At 38.0% G+C, this 21,597-nt stretch overlaps 1 protein-coding gene across 2 annotated transcripts in view; it reads left to right on the top strand.

The window, feature by feature from the left end:
- ASB5 (ankyrin repeat and SOCS box containing 5) overlaps positions 1–19,852 on the top strand; it is a 68,855-nt gene extending 49,003 nt beyond the window's left edge. For both annotated transcript variants that reach the window (XM_025385935.1, XM_025385936.1), the window contains 6 exons: positions 9,635–9,714; positions 12,552–12,659; positions 13,353–13,503; positions 13,663–13,797; positions 16,511–16,702; positions 17,795–19,852. In XM_025385935.1, the coding sequence (XP_025241720.1) occupies positions 9,635–9,714; positions 12,552–12,659; positions 13,353–13,503; positions 13,663–13,797; positions 16,511–16,702; positions 17,795–17,922 (794 nt within the window). In that variant the 3' untranslated portion in view covers positions 17,923–19,852. The remainder of the gene's footprint in view (positions 1–9,634; positions 9,715–12,551; positions 12,660–13,352; positions 13,504–13,662; positions 13,798–16,510; positions 16,703–17,794) is intronic.
- Positions 19,853–21,597: the final 1,745 nt, after the last annotated feature.

Below are 21,597 nucleotides of genomic sequence, written 5' to 3'. Positions count from 1 at the left end.
TTTGGATTTTATTCCAGGTGAGAAGGGAAGCCATTGGATTCTTTCTAACTTCCAAAGGATTGCTTTGGCTCCCATGTTTAGTAAAGATTACTGGAAGGGCATGGGCAGAAACACACTGACTAGTTAGGAGACTTTTGCAATACGTCAGATGAGAATAATGGTGGCTTGGACGAGGGTATAGTGGTGGAGGGTGAGATACAAAGTTTGGATACATTTAAATGATAGAGGCAAAATGACTTCCTGGTGTGGGCCTGGCGGTCGAGAGAAATAGAAACTAAGGATTATGCAAAGGGTTTTGGCCTTGAAGCACCTGGATGAGTGGAGTTACCATTTGCGGATCAGGAGACGTTAGGAGTAACGAATCAAGGGTTCAGTTTGGGACATGTTAAGTTGAATTACCTATTTATATATTCAAGTGGAGAAGCTGAATAGCCAAACCTAAAATTGGGGTAATCAACATGTGGATAATATTTATGTTCATGGCACTAATAGGGAGCTCCTCAAGAGTAAGTGTAGATAGATCCAAAGACTGAGCTTGGATGGTGAGGACTCAAGGTGGGGAAAGAAACCACAACAACAACAGAAAAAAACAGTGGGCCAAAAATAACTGACTCCTTTCGAAGAAGCATATGAAACATTCAATATAGAGTTTCCTTGACAATTATTGTGGTTAAATTTGAGACCATATTATTACTACCAGGTGATGGAGGGAAATGGTAACACTGTTTAAACCAATAGAAAAATGAAAAAGGAATAGCTAATCGTAAGAGAAAGGTGTTGGCTTTTAGAAATGTATTGAGATGCCAGGAAAGTGTCTAGGTGAATCCCCAGAAGTAAATTTTAACATGTGGCACTGAAATTTGTGGGAAAGATCAGCGTGGGAGCTATGTAGATTAGAGTAATCCATATGCATGTAATAATTGTTACTAAATTTTGACAATTCTCTCTTTTTATCTCCTACGGATATATAGGAAAGAGGAATAAGATGAGATAAAGCATCATTATCTTAAATAAGTTATCCTTCCTTCTGTTTGGAAGATGTAGTTAAAAGCTGATAGGGAAGATATATGAAAGTAATTGTTTAAGATGAAATTTGGACTGTATTTGTGATGTTTCAAATGCATTTAGTACTGTGCTAAGTACTTTACATTCATTACAATTCAATTAGGTAGGCAGAATCACCCTTGTTTTTACAGTTGAGAAAACTGAGTTTCAAGATGTTAACTGCCAAAGGTCACATAACTAGTGAATATCTATGCTGGAATTTGAACTCAGGTCTATCTTATACTTAAATCCAGCACTCTCTATCCATGGCACCAGTGATCAGTAATAGTTAACTGAGAAAACTGGTAGCTTGAAAATTATTGTGCTTCAATTTGAGACCGTATGATTATTACCAGGTGATGGAGGGAAATGATAATACTGTTTAAACCAACAGAGAAGTGAAAAAGGAATAGCAGACGTTGGCTTTTAGAAATGCATTGAAATGCCAGACATTATTTCCCTTGAAACCATGTTTCAAGGATTTCTGTGGCTCTGTGGTTGTCTGAAAGTATACAGTAAAGGCTAGTAAATGCCTGGTAATTTTTTATTTGCTTATAAACTTGTGAGTAGAGATGGGCTAGATGTTGTCCAGTCTGAAGCTTATACTGTATACACTTTAGGGGCTCCTTTAAGAAAAGTAACATGAAATTAGGGACGGAGTCTTAGAAGGGGAGTCTGTGCAGGTTAGGGGTTTCACTGGCTTCATGGTAAATCCACCTCCATTGTGAAGACGATTGTTGGTTTAATATTTCACAGGGGCTGGGCTCGGTGGCTCACACCTGTAATTCCAGCACTTTGGGAGGCCGAGGTGGGTGGATCATCTGAGGTCAGGAGTTTGAGACCAGGCTGACTAACATGGTGAAACCCCCATCTCTACTAAAAATACAGAAATTAGACTGGTGTGGTGGCGCATGTCTGTAATCCTAGCTACTTGTGTGGCTGAGGCAGGGGAATCACTGGAACCCGGGAGGTGAAGGTTGTGGTGAGCCAAGATTGCGCCATTGCACTCCAGCCTGGGCGACAGGAGCGAAACTCCATCTAAATATATATATATATATATATATATAAAATGTATAGTAAGAGATCTAAAAAAGGTATTGCCATTTTTTACCGAAACGAAAATGTTATATGAAAATGTCATTGCTTATTCCCTCTCCTTATAATTAATTCCCTTATTTTCCTATTTTGAGAACACTGAGGAAGAGCGGGTGTGGCTAAACTCTGCACCATCGCTAAGCTAGCTCTCTATTGAGTCCACATCCTGCTTCTGCTGATGGGATGTTCTAAGATTGGGAGCAGGTAAAGGCTTTTTTGTTTATTTGTTTTGTTTTATTTTGAGACTCACTCTGTTGCCCAAGCTGGAGTGCAGGATTAGGAACACAGCTCACTGCAGCCTCAAACTCAGGCTCTAGCAATCCTCTCATCTTAGGACTTCCCTAGTAGCTGGGACTTACAGGGACACACCACCATGCCCAGATAATTTTTAAAATTTACTTTTCTTTTTTTTCTTTTTTGCAGAGACAAGTTCTCTCACGATGTTGCCCAGGCTGATCTCAAACTCCTGGGCTCAAGTGATCCTTCAGCCTCAGACTCCAGAGCAGCTGGGATTACAGGCATAAGCCATCGGCCCCGGCCACAAAGACATTTTTAATAATAATACGGTTTTTCCATGGCCGTGGACAGAGGTGTAATTGTAGTGCTTTTATTTCAATTCAGGGCACATGTTGTAAGGAGAAAAAATAAGTTAGGACCAGAAATTTCTCAAGTAAAGAGGAGTGATCAATAAGAAAAAGCAATTTTGAAAATAAATCACCTTTTCAACAGCTTTTTTCTTTTTGGAGGCTGACGGTCATATTACAAGGAGCTTGGAGCTCCTTAAAATGGCCGAACAGAACTAGCAAATGACAAGTGATTTTTTCTTTTCTTGCTGATTAAAAAAAAAAAAAGCATGAGTCGGATTTACCTCGACAGTGGCTGGTGTGAAGTACCATGGGGAGATGGTGATTTAGGTATGGTATCAAACCTTACAAAATCGCATAGATATAAAAACGTGAGTGTTTTTCTCTAGCAATGTGGTGTTTACAAAACAGGGCAGGCTCTCTCCCTGTAAATTATATACCAGATGTCTGGGAACAAGAGTTGCTTCTAAATATAGTCAGAGCCACCTCCTGTGTAGCTACAGAGAGAGAATAACTAGGAATTTGATTAGCATGGTGAAAGTTACAGACACTTTATAAAACAATTTCACACTGAATAATTTATCCTAAAGAGTTAAATTACACATTTTTTAAAGTAAGGGTTGCATTGCTTTTATCTTAGACACTCAATGAAAGTCTAACACAATTATAAAAGTAGTAAGTAGCTGTACATAAAGATATTTATATCTTGTTTGGTCTTGAGATGGCTCATAAATCTCTCTGATATAAAGCATATTGATATTGAAAGATAAGATATTTAATATTAAATATATTTGAAGAGAAATCTATAGTTACTAAATTTCAGATTTTGAAGGGGAAAAACAAGGTGTGAAAACTTAGTTCATACAGAAATTGGAAGGTGATATACATTGTAGTACCTTTGATTCTCATATGTTATTAGATTAATTACATAAATTCTTCTAAGGAATTACAAGAAAATAAATTACAGGGAAATAAATACACAGTTCAAAACAAGTAAGATTCTTTTTCATTGAGTGGTATACATGTTCCAGAAATTACTTCTGTAATAGATTGATACAGCTTCATTTTTTATTTCTCATTTCAGAAAGAAAAAAAATGTAACAGCAGCTGTTGGTTGCTGGCTTATATATATTTATAAATCACTCCATTGTTGTATGTCATTTAATTAAGGTGACAGTGCAGAAAAATATTTTAGTCAATAAATGATGTTATTTATTACTTGAGTTTCCCTATCTTGGGAGGAAATATTGTTCCCTAAAACTCTTATTAAAATCTCCCCCATTCACCAGCTTATGTTTAGCCAATAATGCTAGTTATTATTTATTGTGCATTTAGAGAGCAGGCATTTAACATGCTCGTTTCTAATCCTCCCTCAATCCTGCTTCATGGATTGTGCTTTTCTCATTTGATGAGGAAACAAAACCTCAGGGAGGTTAGATGACTTTATAAAGGCTACTGTCCTAGGCTGGGGTGCCAATCCAGGCCTGCCCAGCCCCGCAGCCTTTTTCCTACACTTGATCCCATTTCTCACTTCCTCCTACTCTCTATTTTCTTCTTCTCCTTCTGCTCTCCACTCCCATCCCCCTTCTTCAAGGAACAGCGAGAGATTGCAAGGTCCTTTGCAGGTGAGCAGAGCTCAGTTCATGAAATGATAGCATGTGCTTCGTTCTTGCAAGATGGGCCAAGGGCTCCCTCATCCAACATTCAAAACTCGTTTCTGAGGATGACGATGACATTCAACTTTTTCATGCCAAAGGAGGTCTTATTAATAGAAATAATAGCAAGTGCACATACATAATATCTCGCTTCAGTTTTGTTTTTTTTTTTTCCTCTCCTCATCTTGATGGACTTAAGTTGGATGATAAAGAAAATGGCAGTGGGGCCAGAAAGCTAAGTGACAGCCTGGGGGGAAACTGGGGGATGGGATTTGGATACTGACATTTCTTTATTTTGTCCCTGATGTGGCCTGCTTTCTAAATAATCCTTTCCTTCTCTCTCTCTCTCTCTCTCTCTCTCTCTCTCTCAATCCCAGCAAGTAATGCTGAAATTGTTCAGAAGACTAATACAATCATTTTGATGAACAGACACATTAGTATGCAAGGGAGAAGAGCTGACTGGAAGAAACATCAAATACCCTTCAGCTACAAATATTGTTAGCTTTACTTCCCCTTAAAGGCCATCATAATATACTAGAAAGGAATGATTCCAGAATGAATCCCAAAGGCCGCGTCTCTAGGCCTTTACCATTCCCAACAACATCTGGTTAATTGTCCTGTTAGCTAGTGACAGTGCAAAAATAGGCAGGGATAATGGGTCGACACCATATAATTCACCACCTGTGTTTAAGAGATAAATTAAGGATAATTAAATATATATTATACAAGAGAGAAACTGATCATTATAAATATTATGAGTGATTATTTAAATCTAAACACATTTAGGCATTGATTACTAAAATTTTTATGGATTTGTTATTGCTTTGCTGATTAAACTGAACAAAGTGGCTTCACATATGCAATCTATTTGCAAAGTTAGTATTATAATTTTCATATTTTCTTAAATATTTAAGTATTCACAAAAAATTGATATATGTTCTGAAGCTCTGCAGAATTTCATTCTGCAATCATGTTGTTTAATGATGATACAAACAGAGGCCTACGATTTTTAAAGCATCAGATTTCATCTTAGAAGCTAGAACTGGCAAAATGCTTTCCCCAAAAGAACATTATTTGTGATGATGACGTTTGCATTTTACCTAATGATAATATAATGTTCCAATTTCGTATAAGTTATTACTTTGCCACCAATTTTTGGCCTACCAAAAAATATTTATTGGTGTGCATTATTGCAATTCTGCCTTGAATATAGAATACAGCTGTCACACAGTAGAAAGAAGTAATACACAGTATGGCTAATCACAGTAACTTGTTGCAAATGAAAACTCAAAAGAATTATGTGTCTGGCTTACTAACTTTTCTAGATAAGTGAGAAATAACACTAGATGGAAACTTATATCTGTTATTGAGAGAGAAAGTATACATTAGTCTTCTTTTGGGAGTTGTAACGTCTTTAATTGTAAACCTCAATTATTGTTATTCTGTAATTCAGGATAAACACCAATGCAAGAAACTGGCTGGGAGTTCTATCATTTCAGGGACATACTCCAGGAATTGCTTTTCTTCTTATAAATATGTGATAAGACTTAATTGTCATTGTCTTTTTTTCTATTGAAATCAGGGAGTAGAATAAATTTGCTGAAAAGGAATCAGAATGAAACAGATTATATTTTAAAATAATAAGAGATGATTAATAAAGACTGTGTAGACAATAGAAATTCCCTGACTATCTAAGAAACAGAACCCAAGAATGAGAAAAGTACTTTTAATTTTCAACCCACTAAATTAAAAAGATCTTGCTAAAACTTAGAATCAAAGTGAGCCTTTGCCTCCCTAATTTGTTTACTTACAACTTAGCATGGATTACAATATTCCTGTACTATTGCTATGGTATCTTGTTTCAGTAAACTTTATCTTGTCAAGCAACAGCCTACGTTTGCTAAGAATACAATGAAATAAAACTTCTATTTAGATTGAAGGGTTTTATTTTGGAGGGGGTGTTAGAAGGAAAAATATAGTAATGAAATCAATGACAGGAACAAAATGTCTCAGAGAGATGTATGCTGTTACCATTGGCTAAAATGTTTCACATACTCTGTGCATAAGAGTGTGTGTGTATTGAGAGATAGGATCACTATCTCTCAACAAGTGAAAAGTATTGTCACTGCAGGTAGGAGGCTGCAGTTTCAATTTTACATCCACCCCTTTCTAGCTGTGCGACCGTAGGCAAGTTATTTAACTTCTGCGTGTCACAGTTTCTTCACCTGGAAAACAGAGATAATAATAGCGCCCACCTCAAAGGATCAGGGTGAGGATAAAACAAGTAAATTTATGCCCAGCAACCAGGGTAGGACCTGGCGTATGGTGAGGACTGTGCAAGCATTCTCTGCTTTTATTTAGGCAATCAGGTTATCATTAAATAAGTTGGTTTTTCTCAATGTTAAGATTGTTACTCCAGCCTGGTGCAGAGGGCAGAAGTCATTTACCAGTTATCAATCCCTTTGTGTCTGGTAATATTACAGAATTTTCTCAGAAATACAAATCCTACGGGAGAGCAGGCATAGTTTCTCTTGGTAATAGCAGGTAATGTTGAATGGTGTTTACTATGTGCATATGCTAGTCTAAGTGCAATGTATAGTATCTGATTTAGTTTCTCATATCTCCTTGAGGTATATACAATTATTATTTCCATCTTCAACTTGAGGAAATGAAATCTAGATGAAATGTAATGATCTAACTCCAGAGCTGATGCTCCTAGGCCTGACTGGCATGACCATGCACTGTCTTCTTTGTTTTGCCTTTTGGTTTATGCAGAGTGATTTTACTGCGGGGGAGATAATGAGCTGCCTTGGAGGTCTTTCCTTATCACAGTGATGATACCCATTTTATAGCAACAGGCAATAGAATGCTTAACCACGAGGACACTGTTGAGAATCACTCAGGAGAGCTTGGGTGCAGAAGCAGTGCTCATGCTTCACTTCAGACATGGGGCTCAGCTACTTGCCCTCCATGGCAACATGTTGCAGCCCCTACACCGCAGAGTCTGGGCAAGCTGAGGTGGGGGAACCACAGGATATAGTAGAAGGAGCTGGGAGTGTGGTGAGGTGGGCATTCAAGCTGCTATTCCTGCTAAAAGGACAAAACAAAATTGAGAGGAGGGGTTCATTGTGAAAAACTACGAAAAGAACTTTTTTGTGGCTGATCTGGTGACCCTAATTCTCCTCTTCTCTGTTAGGTGTATTAGTCAGGGTTCTCCAGAGAGACGGAACAAATAGGTGATAGAGATAGATAGATAGATAGATAGATAGATAGATAGATAGATAGATAGATAGATAGATAGATAGATAGATAGATAGATAGATAGATAGACAGACAGTGAAAGATGTAGATAAATGAGAGGAGATTTATTAGGGGAATGGGCTCACATGACTGGAGGCTGATAAGTCCGGCGACAGGCTGTCTGCAAGCTGGAGACCCTGGAATGTGGTAGTGTGGCTCAGTCCAAGTACCAAAGCCTCAGAACCAGGGAAGCCAATGTAATTCTCTGTCAGAGGCCAAAGGCCTGAGAACCCAGGGGGCCGCTGAAGTCCTGGAGTCTCAAGGTCAGAGAAAGCCTGGAGTTCTGATGTCCAAGGGCAGGAGGAAGAGAGTGTCCCAACACCAGGAGAGTTGTTTTTGTTCTTTCCAGGCTGCCAACCATACGATAGTGCCCATCCATACTGCAAGAAGCTCTTCTCCACTCAGCCACCTACTCACAAGACAATCTCCTCTGGAAACACCCTCGCAGACACACTCATAAGCAGTACTTTACCCATTCTCTAGGTGTTCTTTAATTCAGTCAAGTTGACATCTGAAATTTACCATCACTAATCCACCCCTTGTCAACGTGGCTCCTACATGCATCTCCTTAAGCCACGTAATCTCCAAAACAAATGCCCAACAAGGTAATGGTTCCACCAGATATAATATTACTATCCTGACAATAACAGAAAACACACTCATCCCTTCTCCAGAAGAAGAGGTAAAGTTCTGGGATGATGTTTACTCCTTTCCTGATATCTCATGATTTAAAAAATCAGTACATCTTATGTTACCTATAAAGGAATAAAAAGGGAATGAAAATAAAGATAAATTTGCTTAATATATGTTAACATATTCTTAACAAAATAGGGAGAAAGTACTCATGACAATTATAGTTCTCATGTCTGTCACTTGTCACGCGATCATAGCTGGTGTTTACAACTACCTTCTTCTACTACCCATTATGTAACCTCTTTGCCTTCAGCAAGCATCCTTGCTGGTCATACTTCTTTATCTGGCAAGATGACCCAAACCTTCATTCCCGCTGCGCCATTCATAGTCCTGCCTGGATTGGGTGTTGTGATTTTCCTTTGATCATATTCACAGGGCATGATAATACTAAGAGATGCCCTAAAGGATCTCCTGTACTCTGGACATACTCTTCCTTAGCTCCATTGTGGGGTACTAGTCCAGTTTCCCCATGGAAGTCTGGATCTGTCACCCCAGTCAACACCATAACTCCCTTCTTCTTAGCCTGTTGACTCAGAGGCGGGAGGAGCTCATTCTCAGCTTCCATGACAATGGAAACATTGTTGTATCTCTGGGCGGAAGCGTTCCTCCCTCTGGAACTAAGACCTCTAGGCCAGCCAAGCATAAAGTCAGGAAGAAAAATGTTACTAGTGGTTCACTAGGGGTAATAGTGAGTGCAGATAATTCAAAAGGCATAGTAAGCCGGGCGCGGTGGCTCACGCCTATAATCCCAGCACTTTGGGAGACCGAGGCAGGTGGATCCCTTGAGGTCAGGAGTTCAAGACCAGCCTGGCCAACATGGTGAAACCCTGTCTCTACTAAAAATACAAAACTGATCCAGGCGTGGTGGTGTGCGCCTGTAGTCCCCGCTACGCAAGAGACTGAGGCGGGATAATCTCTTGACCTGGGAGACAGAGGTTGTACTGAGCTGAGATCATGCCACTGCACTCTAGCCTGGGCAACAGAGTGAGATTCCATCTATAAACAAAAATAAAAAAATAAAAAAAGGCACAGTAAGTCTAGGGTGGGTCAATTTCAGAGCATGCATCGTGGCTCATGTTGGGAACTGCCTATCTGGTTCCTGCAATAAAAGTCAAATTTCCTAATATACAGTATAAGTATCTGGGTCACCCTGTTGAGAACTGTGTGTGAATAATTTATGTGACCTTGGAATTGATTGTATCTACTAGTAATCACTTTGACTCACAGATTTTTGTTTTCTTTTTTTTTTTTTTTTTTTGACAGGTTCCTGGGCAGATCGATCACCACTACATGAAGCCGCAAGTCAAGGTCGCCTTCTTGCTCTGAGAACATTATTATCACAGGTAATATATTACAAATAGTTTAAAATATACCCCCTTTCCATGTGCATAGAACATGGTCAAAGTAAATCAATCCAAATATAATAAAACTACTTGATTTTTACTTCTGCTCTTTTATTTTAACTCATGTCGGAGAAGTCAATAGTTTCTCACTTATCTTTGAAACTTCTTTTATAAATATTTTGATATAATTGTATGTCTTAGTATTTTAAATTTCCCAGACAGTGTATTTGTTGATCAATAGACATTTAAGGAAGTAATGATTGGATTTACGTGTTATTGACTAAGCTTTCTAAATATGCTTAACTCTGCACAATTGTACAGCTCATTACAGACTTAGTTCAGTAATAAAGTATCCAAAAAGAAGTCATCAGATCAGATGCCAAAGCAATCTTGTTTACATTATGGTAATCTGTGATATGCTCTGGGGAATTGCCTAACAAAACTACAGGACAACCATTTCTATACTTGCCTGCTCAGCAGACTCACCAGAGGAAAAATGAAAAACACAAATCCTTATTGAGAAAACCACTCTGGCTTGGGTATTTTTTTGTTGTTGTTGAAAGCTTCTGATGTATTTCAAATGCACAACCAGGCTGGGCACGGTGGCTCATGCCTGTAATTCCAGAACTTTGGGAGGCGGAGGCAGGTGGATCACCTGAGGTCAGGAGTTCAAGACCAGCCTGGCCAACATGGTGAAACCCCATCTCTACTAAAAATAAAAAAATTTAAAAAAGTAGCCGGGCACAGTGGCTTACGCCTGTAATTCCAACACTTTGGGAGGCGGAGGCAGGTGGATCACCTGGGGTCAGGAGTTCGAGACCAGCCTGGCCAACATGGTGAAACCCCATCTCTACTAAAACTACAAAAATGAGCCGGGCATGGTGGCTAGGGCCTGTAATCCCAGCTACTTGGGAGGCTGAGACAGGAGAATCAATTGGACCCAGGAGGCAGAGGTTGCAGTGAGCCAAGTTCATGCCAGAGTACTCTAGCTTGGGCAACAGAGCAAGTGAGACTCCATCTCAAAAAAAAAAAAAATCAAATGCACACCCAGATCTGGAAGTCATGTGCTAGTGTTTCCCAGTCTCAAGGAGAAAGAACATTCTCAGATGGCTACGAAGAAGGGAAAGGGGAAAGGTCGTGTTGCCCAATTTAAACAGCACTGCCTGGGTCTCAAGACCTGGATCCTAGGCTGGCACTTGAAGTGAACCACAACCTGCCTGAGCCTCCTTTTCTCATCTGTAGAGTGAGACACTTCCTTAGGGTCTTCCAGTTCTGTGATAACCATATGACTATTTTGTTTCGTTCATCACTTGATGGGAGGAAAATAAACACTGAAAAGGGGTCAACAATTTCTAAAGGGTAATTCCTCAGAAAGGGCCATGCAGTTCTTTGAAGAAGAGCTGTCTTAGGATATTTTTCAGTGTGTGTCTCTAATCCACTGACAGTTCAGCCAAGAATCACAAGACGCTGTCCCCAGAGCCTGATGCGAAAGGGAGTCTCAGCCTTCTCGGGTGCTTCTGCCATCCGGTGCCTCTAGTGTGTGGCCGTGTGGGATTAGCTTTCCAAGTCTAACTGCTGGCTAGCCAACTCGAAATCTTTGAAAGGATTATGTTTTCTTGCCTTCATTTAAAAATTCTTCATGTCTATATTGGTGTTACAGATCTTGGTGATCTGTAGTATGTTATGAGGATTTGGCTTTGAGGTTCTTCCTGTTGCAGTACTTAGTATGCTTGTCAATAGACAATGAAATACCAAAGATATCAAGAAGGTAAACAATCTCACATCCTAATAGTATTTAATTATTTCAGTGTGATATTCTGAGTTTGATTGGAATACGGTGAAAAAGTGTTTCCTTAGTTTTGATTGAATAATTGCAATAAAATAATGTTTTCATACGCTGGGCATTATAATAATAATTGCTTTACATGCATCATCTCATTTAATTTTCATGATAATCTTCAAATTTAGAGGTTAGGGTATTTGTCCAAATTAAAGCTATTCATGATGGAGCCACACTTCAAACCCAAGTCTAATTGATTGTGTAGTCAGAGTTCTTAACCACCAGCACACAACTTCATCATACCTATTTAGGGACAAAAATTCACAAAACTGTTTACTATAGTATAGAGTATTTTTCTCCCACTCTTGACTGACCTGTAATTTTATAGCCTCAATCAAAACAAGTCAGCCGGTGTGGTGGCTCACGCCTGTAATCCCAGCACTTTGGGAGGCTGAGGCGGGCGGATCACAAGATCAGGAGATAGAGACCATCCTGGCTGACATGGTGAAACCCCATCTCTACTGAAAATACAAAAAAATTAGCCAGGCGCGGTGGCGGACACCTGTAGTCCCAGCTACTCGGGAGACTGAGGCAGGAGAATGGTGTGAACCCGGGAGGCGGAGCTTACAGTGAGCCGAGATCACGCCACTGCACTCCAGCCTGGGCGACAGAGCGAGACTCCGTCTCAAAAAAAAAAAAAAAAAAGTCTTTAGTTCTACAAAACAAAAAGGAGTGTTTAATTCTACAAAACAAAGCACAAAATAAGGACAAAAACTATTAAGAAAGCAACATTTACAGAAAATGTGCCGGAATCTATTGAACCGAATACTTAAGGCATTATTGGGTCCAGGCATGATGGTGCCACAATGGTAGGGCTAGGAGTCCGGACAACGGATTGACCCCATGGCATTTGAACTGGCCTATCCTGCTAAACTGGAAACTGGTTTGCCTGAGATTCTTTAATCTCTAAAATATATCACTCTCTAGTGACATCAATATAGATGATTTTTAAAGTATATAACTCTTTGCTCACCTTTCACAATTATGTCACATTTAGGGTTATAATGTAAATGCAGTAACCTTAGACCATGTCACCCCATTGCACGAAGCCTGCCTCGGAGATCACGTGGCATGCGCCAGAACTCTGCTGGAAGCAGGAGCTAATGTAAGTACCTTTCAAAACAGAGAGAATCCAACAGAGTTCTCATTTTACTTTTCCTCCCTTCATTCTCGGTAATTTTCAAAAATAACAGAATAAAAATAAAGCTCTCGAATTCCTTAGCCTTCTTATTGCACTCTGAAAAGGATTTCCAATCATTGCATAAATGGGTAGCATGCTGCATCGTAATATAGACTATTCTCTAGGTTATTTCCTGCTTTCATGACTCTAAATAGCAGTCGATGAACATATTTAGGTCTATAATGTTTGCCCATCTTTTGGATGATTTTCCTTAAATAAAGTCTCAGAAATAGAATTACCAATTTTACCACTTTAAACTAGCAGTGGGGCTTCATTACAACTTCATCATCATTACACTTTTTTCTTCATGTTTATTCTTACTGAAAAGTATCTAATCATTGAATTAGATCTTATTTGCTATTTGAGCATGCATTTTTTTCATGATTTCCGCTAGTTTTATGCCCATTCCAATGAATTCTCTGCCACATCATATTTCTGTCTGTTTTACAGCTTTTCTTGTTGATGCGTAAAAGCAAAATATACTTTGTCATATTTACTGTTCACATTTTCCCAAGTATTTCTGTTAGCCGATCACGTACCTTTTGAAAATGCATAACTAAGTCAGTTAATCATGTATGACTTATGAATCTTATTTTTGGGTATTTTGGTTTGGTTTAGGTAAATGCAATCACGATAGATGGCGTGACTCCGTTATTCAACGCATGCTCCCAAGGCAGTCCAAGCTGTGCAGAGCTGCTTCTGGAGTACGGCGCCAAAGCTCAGCTGGAGTCCTGTCTTCCATCCCCCACGCATGAGGCCGCCAGTAAAGGTAATTTAGTTCTGGGATTAAGTGACAAGGGGAGAAAGTTTCTTTAGCAACCTGCAGTGCTCTGTTGATCTTTCAGTGAATGATACCACAGGGCAAGCCTGGGGTGAGGTGTGTGGGGTGGATGGGCATTGAGTAAAATCCTCTACTTTGTGTTGGCAGGTCACCATGAATGTCTTGACATCCTGATATCCTGGGGCATAGACGTTGACCAAGACATTCCTCATTTGGGAACTCCTCTCTATGTAGCTTGTATGTCACAGCAATTCCATTGCATCTGGAAACTTCTTTATGCTGGTATTTTCCTTTAAAACATCTTCCGTTCTGTCCATACACACAAGCAGTTATTTATTTCTCTAAATGAGTATCTTTAAAAATTAGATCTCATTGCTAAATATGTTCTTATTGTAAGCATTTTCACACAAGAATAGAGAACCAATAAAAAGAACCTCATTCTTGATAAGTCGGCTTCCCAGCTCACAGATAGATACATCATCTCTGCATTTTGCATGCCCTGCATTAGCATACATATGGGTATGTAATGGAATCTGAAAGCTCTACTTTCAGGTCATAAAATTAGGATCCTCAAGATTGAATATGATGTTGCCAAGTATGTATATATCTTGGAACAAATCCATCAAAAGAAATTTTCAGGATGGTAACTGCTTGGACAAGCTCATCTTCTGCTAACCTTAAAAACTCACGCACTTTTCTAGACTTTGTACTTTTTGTCCTGCTTACTTGAAAAGACTTACTGCCCTTTTCCACTTACTTGAAAGAAATCAATTCCTCAAGGTTTGTTTCAAGTAAGTTCAGCTTTAGTCCCTGAAAAACATTTCTAACCCATTGAGACCATAGTGGTCCCACTCACCACAGGACTCAGAGTCCCGTTAGGATTTGAATCAGACCTTTTTTCCATTCCTGTTTTCTCTAGCATGGTTCCTCTCTCTCATCCTCTCATGTGATAGATGTTTAGAAGATAAATAAAATGAGTAAATGGAGTTCTATGCTATTTATTGTTTATGAGAGTCATTTGATCCCTGATATATACTGACCTTTATTTTTAGTAGCCCTTTTATGCACTACTCACATTATCTTAGCTAACTGAGAAACTTCTTGCAAGCAGGGTCTACATCTACAATTTCATCCTCATTATACCTACTCAGTCTTAGACATGAGTTATGTTAATAGTCATTAACAGATTGTTATTTTTTGGCTATATTCTCCCGTGAAGTTTGTATGATCGATAGAGTTCATGCTTTCTAGCAAGCTTGTCCAACCTGCAGCCCATGGGCCCCATGTGGCTCAGGATGGCTTTGAATGCAGCCCAATAAAAATTCATAAACTTTCTTAAAACATTATAAGATTTTATTTTATTTTATTTTATTTTTAGCTCATCAGCTATCATTAGTGTTAGTGTATTATATGTGTGGCCCAAGACCATTCTTCTTCCAGTGTGGCCAAGGGAAGCCAAATGATTGGACATCCCTGCTTTAAAGCCTTTTGTTCATTTGCTAAGAATATTATTCTTTCCACCAAACATTTTATACTGGGTTTTAAAAAATATGGGCCTGTAATCCCAGCACTTTGGAAGGCCTAGGCAAGCGGATCCCCTGAGGTCAGGAGTTTGAGACCCACCTGGCCAACATGGTGAAACCCTGTCGCTACTAAAAATACAAAAATTAGCTAGGCGTGGTGGCACGTGCCTGTAGTCCCAGCTACTCGGGAGGCTGAGGCAGGAGAATCACTTGAACCCAGGAGGCGGAGGTAACAGTGAGCCGAGATCACGCCACTGCACTCCAGCCTGAGTGACAGAGTGAGACTCCGTCTCTCTCTCTCTCTCTCTCTCTCTCTCTCTATATATATATATATATATAAAATATGGAAAAAATACTGTTAGTATTTGTTGATTGATTGTTATTTTCAGGCTCTTTTCTTCCATAAAATTGACATAACCAACAAAGTTTATGCTTTCTCTATGGAAATTTTGTTATGGAATATAATTTTTTCACTAAACATTTTATATTTGTTTTAAAAATATTGAAAATGATTACATTTATTGAAATTTGAAAGGCGCAGAAGGGCCATAAAGGGACACTTAAAGTGTACTGCCTCGTAAAGACATCGTTAGTTTTAAAGATAGTATCGGAAAACAGAGTTGAAAAGAACTTATGCATTTTTATTGGTAGACATTTCTGGTGGTGTAACCGTTTATGTACCAGAAAATGGGATGGTTATTTTTAACAGTACTAAACAGCATTTATTTATTACAAATGCATTGAATGACCACCACGTGCCAGGATTTGCACTAGGATAAAGTAAGTATGCAGGAGGTAATTTAACATGTAGGCTGCATTTTAACATAAGCATTTTTAAAAACTTTCCTTTCATGCAGCTATCATCAATGTGCCTTTTGATTTACAAGGCTCGATATCTTTATATACTTATTGACGTAAACTACATAAGTGAGAAATGGCAGGAAAATCTATATACATTTTACTTAAATAGCTCACATATTCATGAGTTTCCCAAGAAAACCAAAGAGCTTCATTGCCTTAAATAAATGAAAAGAATAATAGAAATAAGCACCTGAATAATTCTAAAAGCAATCAACCATGATGAAAATAAAAATGAATGAACTTTAATTGTGCACTCTCTATAATATTAGTTAATATGATTACTTTGGGGATCATTGAAAAGTTAAAAAGAATTGTATTATGATAGCTCAAGCATAAGAAAAGTGTCAGAGAATAACATAACAAATGTATGTACCCTCTCCTATTCAGATGTGCCCAGTTTATATAGATGTTTATGTACATATGAGGCATACATGTGTATGTAGATACTGTATATATACATATATATATATAAAGAAATAACTCATAACAAATAGAGTTGAAGTCCCCTTAGTAACCTTCCTCTATTGCCCTTCCTTTTCTACCCTCACTGAGGCAACTGGCTTACTTAATAATTTTTATGTATATTTATCTTCACTCCCTATTACACGTAGGTGCTGATGTACAGAAAGGCAAATATTGGGATACTCCATTACATGCTGCTGCCCAACAATCCAGTACAGAAATTGTAAACTTACTGCTAGAATTTGGAGCAGATACCAATGCCAAAAACACAGAGCTTCTGCGACCTATAGATGTAGCTACGTCCAGCAGCATGGTGGAAAGAATACTGCTTCAACATGAAGGTAAGAAAAATACATGTGGAAACTTACAAAAACAAAAATATATTTGCCTAAAATAGATGAAAGTGAGAGAGTTTTTGTTGGCATGGAAAGTAACAATGGCATAAAATGTGGAATATTATTTGTGAAAGTAAATAATTTTTAACTTAGGTTTTATCTATAAAGAAGATATCGGCCGGGCGTGGTGGCTCACACCTGTAATCCCAGCACTTTGGGAGGCCAAGGCAGGCAGATCACAAGGTCAAGAGATCGAGACCACCCTGGCCAACATGGTGAAACCCCGTCTCTACTAAAAATACAAAAATCAGCTGGGCGGGGTGGCGCGTGCCTGTAATCTCAGCTTCTCAGGAGGCTGAGGCAGGAGAATCGCTTGAACCTGGGAGGTGGAGGTTGCAGTGAGCCAGGATTACGCCATTGCACTCCAGCCTGGCAACAGAGTGAGACTCCATCTCGGAAAAAAAAAAAAAAAGATATCATGATAATTTTAATTTTCTCTTCTTACCTAAACTATCATATTTCTTTGGTTAAATCTATTCAATTAGTTTCGGTGATGCATTATATGTAGTTCTGGTATCATATCTGCTGATTTCTATTTGGAACATGCCCCATTTTATAAGGGCACGAACCTTCTATGAAATATTATAGAAATAAAATTAGTAAATATTTTTACACTTAAGACTTTTGTTCTAAAATAGGATTTCTTAAGCCTGGTCCAAGGACTGTAATATTTCTTTTAGCATACATATTAAACTTAATTTTAAAATTTCTCCTTTTAGTGCATAACACTTCTCGGGACTTTTTATTTATATCTCCTTCAAACAGCTGACTTTGTTTCTGAGGCTTTAAATTCAACAATTATTTCCTAAGCCTGAGGATTATAGTGTTTTAAAGAACATATGTGGAATATATCTGAATTATAATATCTTACAAATAAAAGCAATATAACTGCTTACATAAATTTCCCTAGTATAGTGGTCATACTATTCTAGGTTTACTACAAAGCATTACAGTTTTTATGGCTTTATGTTATGTCCCTTACAACATAAAAAATTCATTTCTATTTTAATTAACAAATAGTTTCATGTCTTCTTGTAGCTACCCCAAGATCTCTTTACCAACTTTGCCGACTCTGTATCCGAAGTTACATAGGAAAACCAAGATTGCACCTTATCCCACAGCTCCAGCTGCCAACATTACTGAAGAATTTCTTGCAGTATCGATAAAACAGTAAAATAATTCTAAATACCTTGAAAAATCAAAATTTCTATTTCTTTTGCTTAAGGAATAGTTCATATTAAAATAGGCTAAAGATAGGGTAAAAGTGAGTATGAGATCAGCCAGGGAAGCAGTAAAGTATCAATTTTCTTTTTAAGTGTACTAGTTAGTACTATTGTTTTATCATTGATGCTGTCTTTGGATTATAGCATATTTATAATATCTATTTTTTGTTATTTCAACATGCCTTCTTATTGATTTAGGAAAAAAATAATAAAGCCTCTATCATATGTTTTCTTTCAGATTGGAAAGAAATAAAACTCTTAGTAAAGTTATTCATATTATATTTATAAAGGTCTATATTCTTCAACTAATGGGTTAACTTTTTAATTTTGGCTATTGTAATTGGCTAACTTGTTATTGATATTGACATAAAATATGAGTATGGCTTAGCAAAGAGCAACTCATATGCTTTCTGAAACCAAGATGATGCTCGTTCAGGAAATCCACTATGTTGAATGTCCACTGGTCATTAGAATGACCACTTCATAAAGATAAATTGCCCACTGCCTTGCCCCCAGCAAAGGACTCACAAGTCACTTCTTTTCTCCATAGTACATGGACCTGTTACAGAAAAGTGATAGGATGAAAGGTCAGTACTGCCCTCTCACCCTGAGATATTTAGAACATTACACACCTTCTAAGGCTATTTGAAGACTGCCTCCTTCTCAGGAGTAGCCCCTGATGATCTCTTATCAAGGCTGTTATATGCATATTACTCCAGCCTTCTTCCAGAAATTGTCAACAGCTAGTGATACTTGGGCTTAAGAAAATGAACTACATATCAAATTGATGAAGAGGCCCTGGATCATATTCCAGGGATCATCAAGTCAGTCCAAGCATATGAAAAAACTGGAAGTTAAAAACTCAAATTGTGGAGTTTTTAAAGAGTGGGTGCCACTTAACACATTTGGAGACCTTAAAAAAATGTATATAAAGAACTTAATCGCACTGTTTCTAATTTTTTTTACACAAACAAGGATTTAGAATATACTGTATTTGCAGGTAATAGCAAGAGAGAGTATTGTATAAAAGAAGATATTCCTAAGCTAGTCCTCTGCAAGGGTAAATACTATGTTTATTCTCTTCAGCTTTAACTATACTTGAGTGCAATAGAAAACATAATAAAATTTCATGCCTTTTTTGTAATTCAGGGTCTATAATGATTTTAGAAATAAGATAATCAACATACTACTCCTTGTAAAACAAAAGCAACTTTGGGTGAGTTTTATAGATTTATTAAATTTTGATAAAGTAAATATTTTGACCACTATTTTCAACAACCCAGGGTTTATTTTCTTCTGACTTTTTGGCTAACTTCCAGACTATGAGAAAATAAACTATGACTGCACATGACCCCCAGATCACTAAGCTTGCATTTTGGCAGAAAAAAAAAAAAAAAAAAAGTAGTTGTGATTTAAAACGTTTGTTGAGATTTTCAAACATAGAAATAAAGCTGTAGCATATTCACTAAACAATGTCTTCTATGTGGATAAGGACCTTTAAATGTGTGTTGTATAGAATATCTCACACAATTGTAATGGATAATGTGCATTAAATGGAGTTCTTATTACAGGATAACCCGGTTAAACAGATACTAAAGCTGCTTTTGGGTAAAACAGGTTTCCACCAGTATTTTCCCTGAGCTAGAGGAGAAGTCTTAGATTGTAAGAGTAATACAACACATCTATCTTATTAGTCTTATGCCAATAAAAGAAGTAAATATCAAACATTAAAATGGACATTTTACAATTTCAGTATATCTATACCTTGTATCTCAGCTTGAGTATGATTGTCTTATCAAAGTAGTGTTCTAACTTTAATGTATTTTATGTTTGTTATTATATTAAAGTGTGATTATTATTCACTGGAATAAAACACTTTGTGTTTGTCTCATTTTATTTTATAATGAAGGTCATGGAGTGACTCAGTTGCACTAATTTTTTTCACCACCGATTTCCAAATCACCGAATCTAATCCAAAACATATTTTATATATATGTGACATATAATACGTATAATATATGTGATATTTAATACATATACATATATACATATTTTATACATATATGTATACACATACATTAAAGTTCAAGGACAAAATTTCACAAAGTAAAAGAAAAGAGTTACTATGTGACAAAAGATTTAAGAAATTTAGTAAAACAGTAACTGTAGATAGACACTGTTGACACAATTTTTTTGGATGAAAAAAGTAATTAAATTCTATTGTTTTTATAACCACAGCATATAGTTGGTGTTTCTGAGAAAGTAAATAAGTAGCAGAAAAGAAAGGCCTCTTCAGAGCAGAAGGCTTTCATTGTTCCATCATAGCACTGAGCTCCACTGACTAGTGATCCAGCTACAAAGTAACTTAAAAATTATCCTTTCCCTTGGATTATTCCCACTTTTTTACTTCAATTTCTCTATCATTATCATTTAGAATTTAGCTTATTTTAAGGTTAGTCCTTTCTCTTAAAAACCTAACTGAACTTTCTTACACTTTCAAGATCGATGTAAGAAAATTTATTAAGAAAATTCAGTGCATTACTAGCTCATCTGACCCATGACCTTAAGCAAATCATTTCATTTCAGCTGTGTAAGTCTCAGTTTTGCTTTTTTTTTTTTTTTCTTTTGAGACAGAGTCTCACATCTCAGCTCACTGCAACCTCTGCCTCCTGGGTTCAAGTGATTCTCTGGCCTCAGCCTCCCTAGTAGCTGGGATTACAGGTGTGCGTCACCACACCCGGCTAATTGTTTGTATGTTTTGTAGAGACAGGGTTTCACTGTGTTGACCAGGCTGGTCTTGGACTCCTGACCTCAAGTAATCCACCCGCCTTGGCCTCCCAAAATGCTGGGATTGCAGGCGCCAGCCACCGCACCCAGCCAGTTTTCACATTTTTTAAATGATAGGTTTCCTTCCCATTTTCAGTTCTGTGTTCAAATTCATTGAGTCTTTTAATAAGGATGCGGGAATTCAAATACATTTTAAAAATTATTTTTTGGTTTATGAAAAACATATTGTGTGTAGAAATTTTATAAATCACATGTTCAGGTTTGCAAAAAAGTTTGTTTTATTATCCTGAACAGAATTTAATTTTTACTCCAAGCTTCCTTTCCACCAAGTGAAATCAGGAAATTCCCGGATAAACTCAGTCAATTCAGTGCTTTCTTAGTTTCTTCAGGTAAACTTTTCAGTCAATTCAAACCTCTACCCCTCCACCCGCCACCCCTGGCACCCACCCCATCCCCGGCCCGCGCCATTTCTTCCTGGAATGGCATCCAAGTTCCAGGAGACATCTGTGAAGAAATCCACTTTGTGGTGGGAGCATGCGTATGCTCCTGTCTTCTGGGAGGCTCAAGTGTGTCAGCAGAGTTAGGCAGGTGATGTGGGGCAGTGATTAGGTGGCAGATCACAAAGGACATTTGCACTGATTTAAGAAAGCTCTTGCTGGGCGGTGGTGTGCACCTGTAGACCCAGCTACACAGAAGGAATGAGGCAGGAGGATCACTTGAGCCCAGGAGTTGGGGCTGCAGTGAGCTATGACCACACCACTGCACTCCAGCGTGAGATCCTGTCTCAAAAAGAAAGAGGGAGGGAGGGAGGGAGGGAGGGAGGGAGGGAGG

Source organism: Theropithecus gelada, chromosome 5 (genome assembly GCF_003255815.1).
Source record: "Theropithecus gelada isolate Dixy chromosome 5, Tgel_1.0, whole genome shotgun sequence".
In the NCBI taxonomy this organism is placed as follows: Eukaryota; Metazoa; Chordata; class Mammalia; order Primates; family Cercopithecidae; genus Theropithecus; species Theropithecus gelada.
This window is presented reverse-complemented; position numbering and strand designations above follow the sequence as displayed.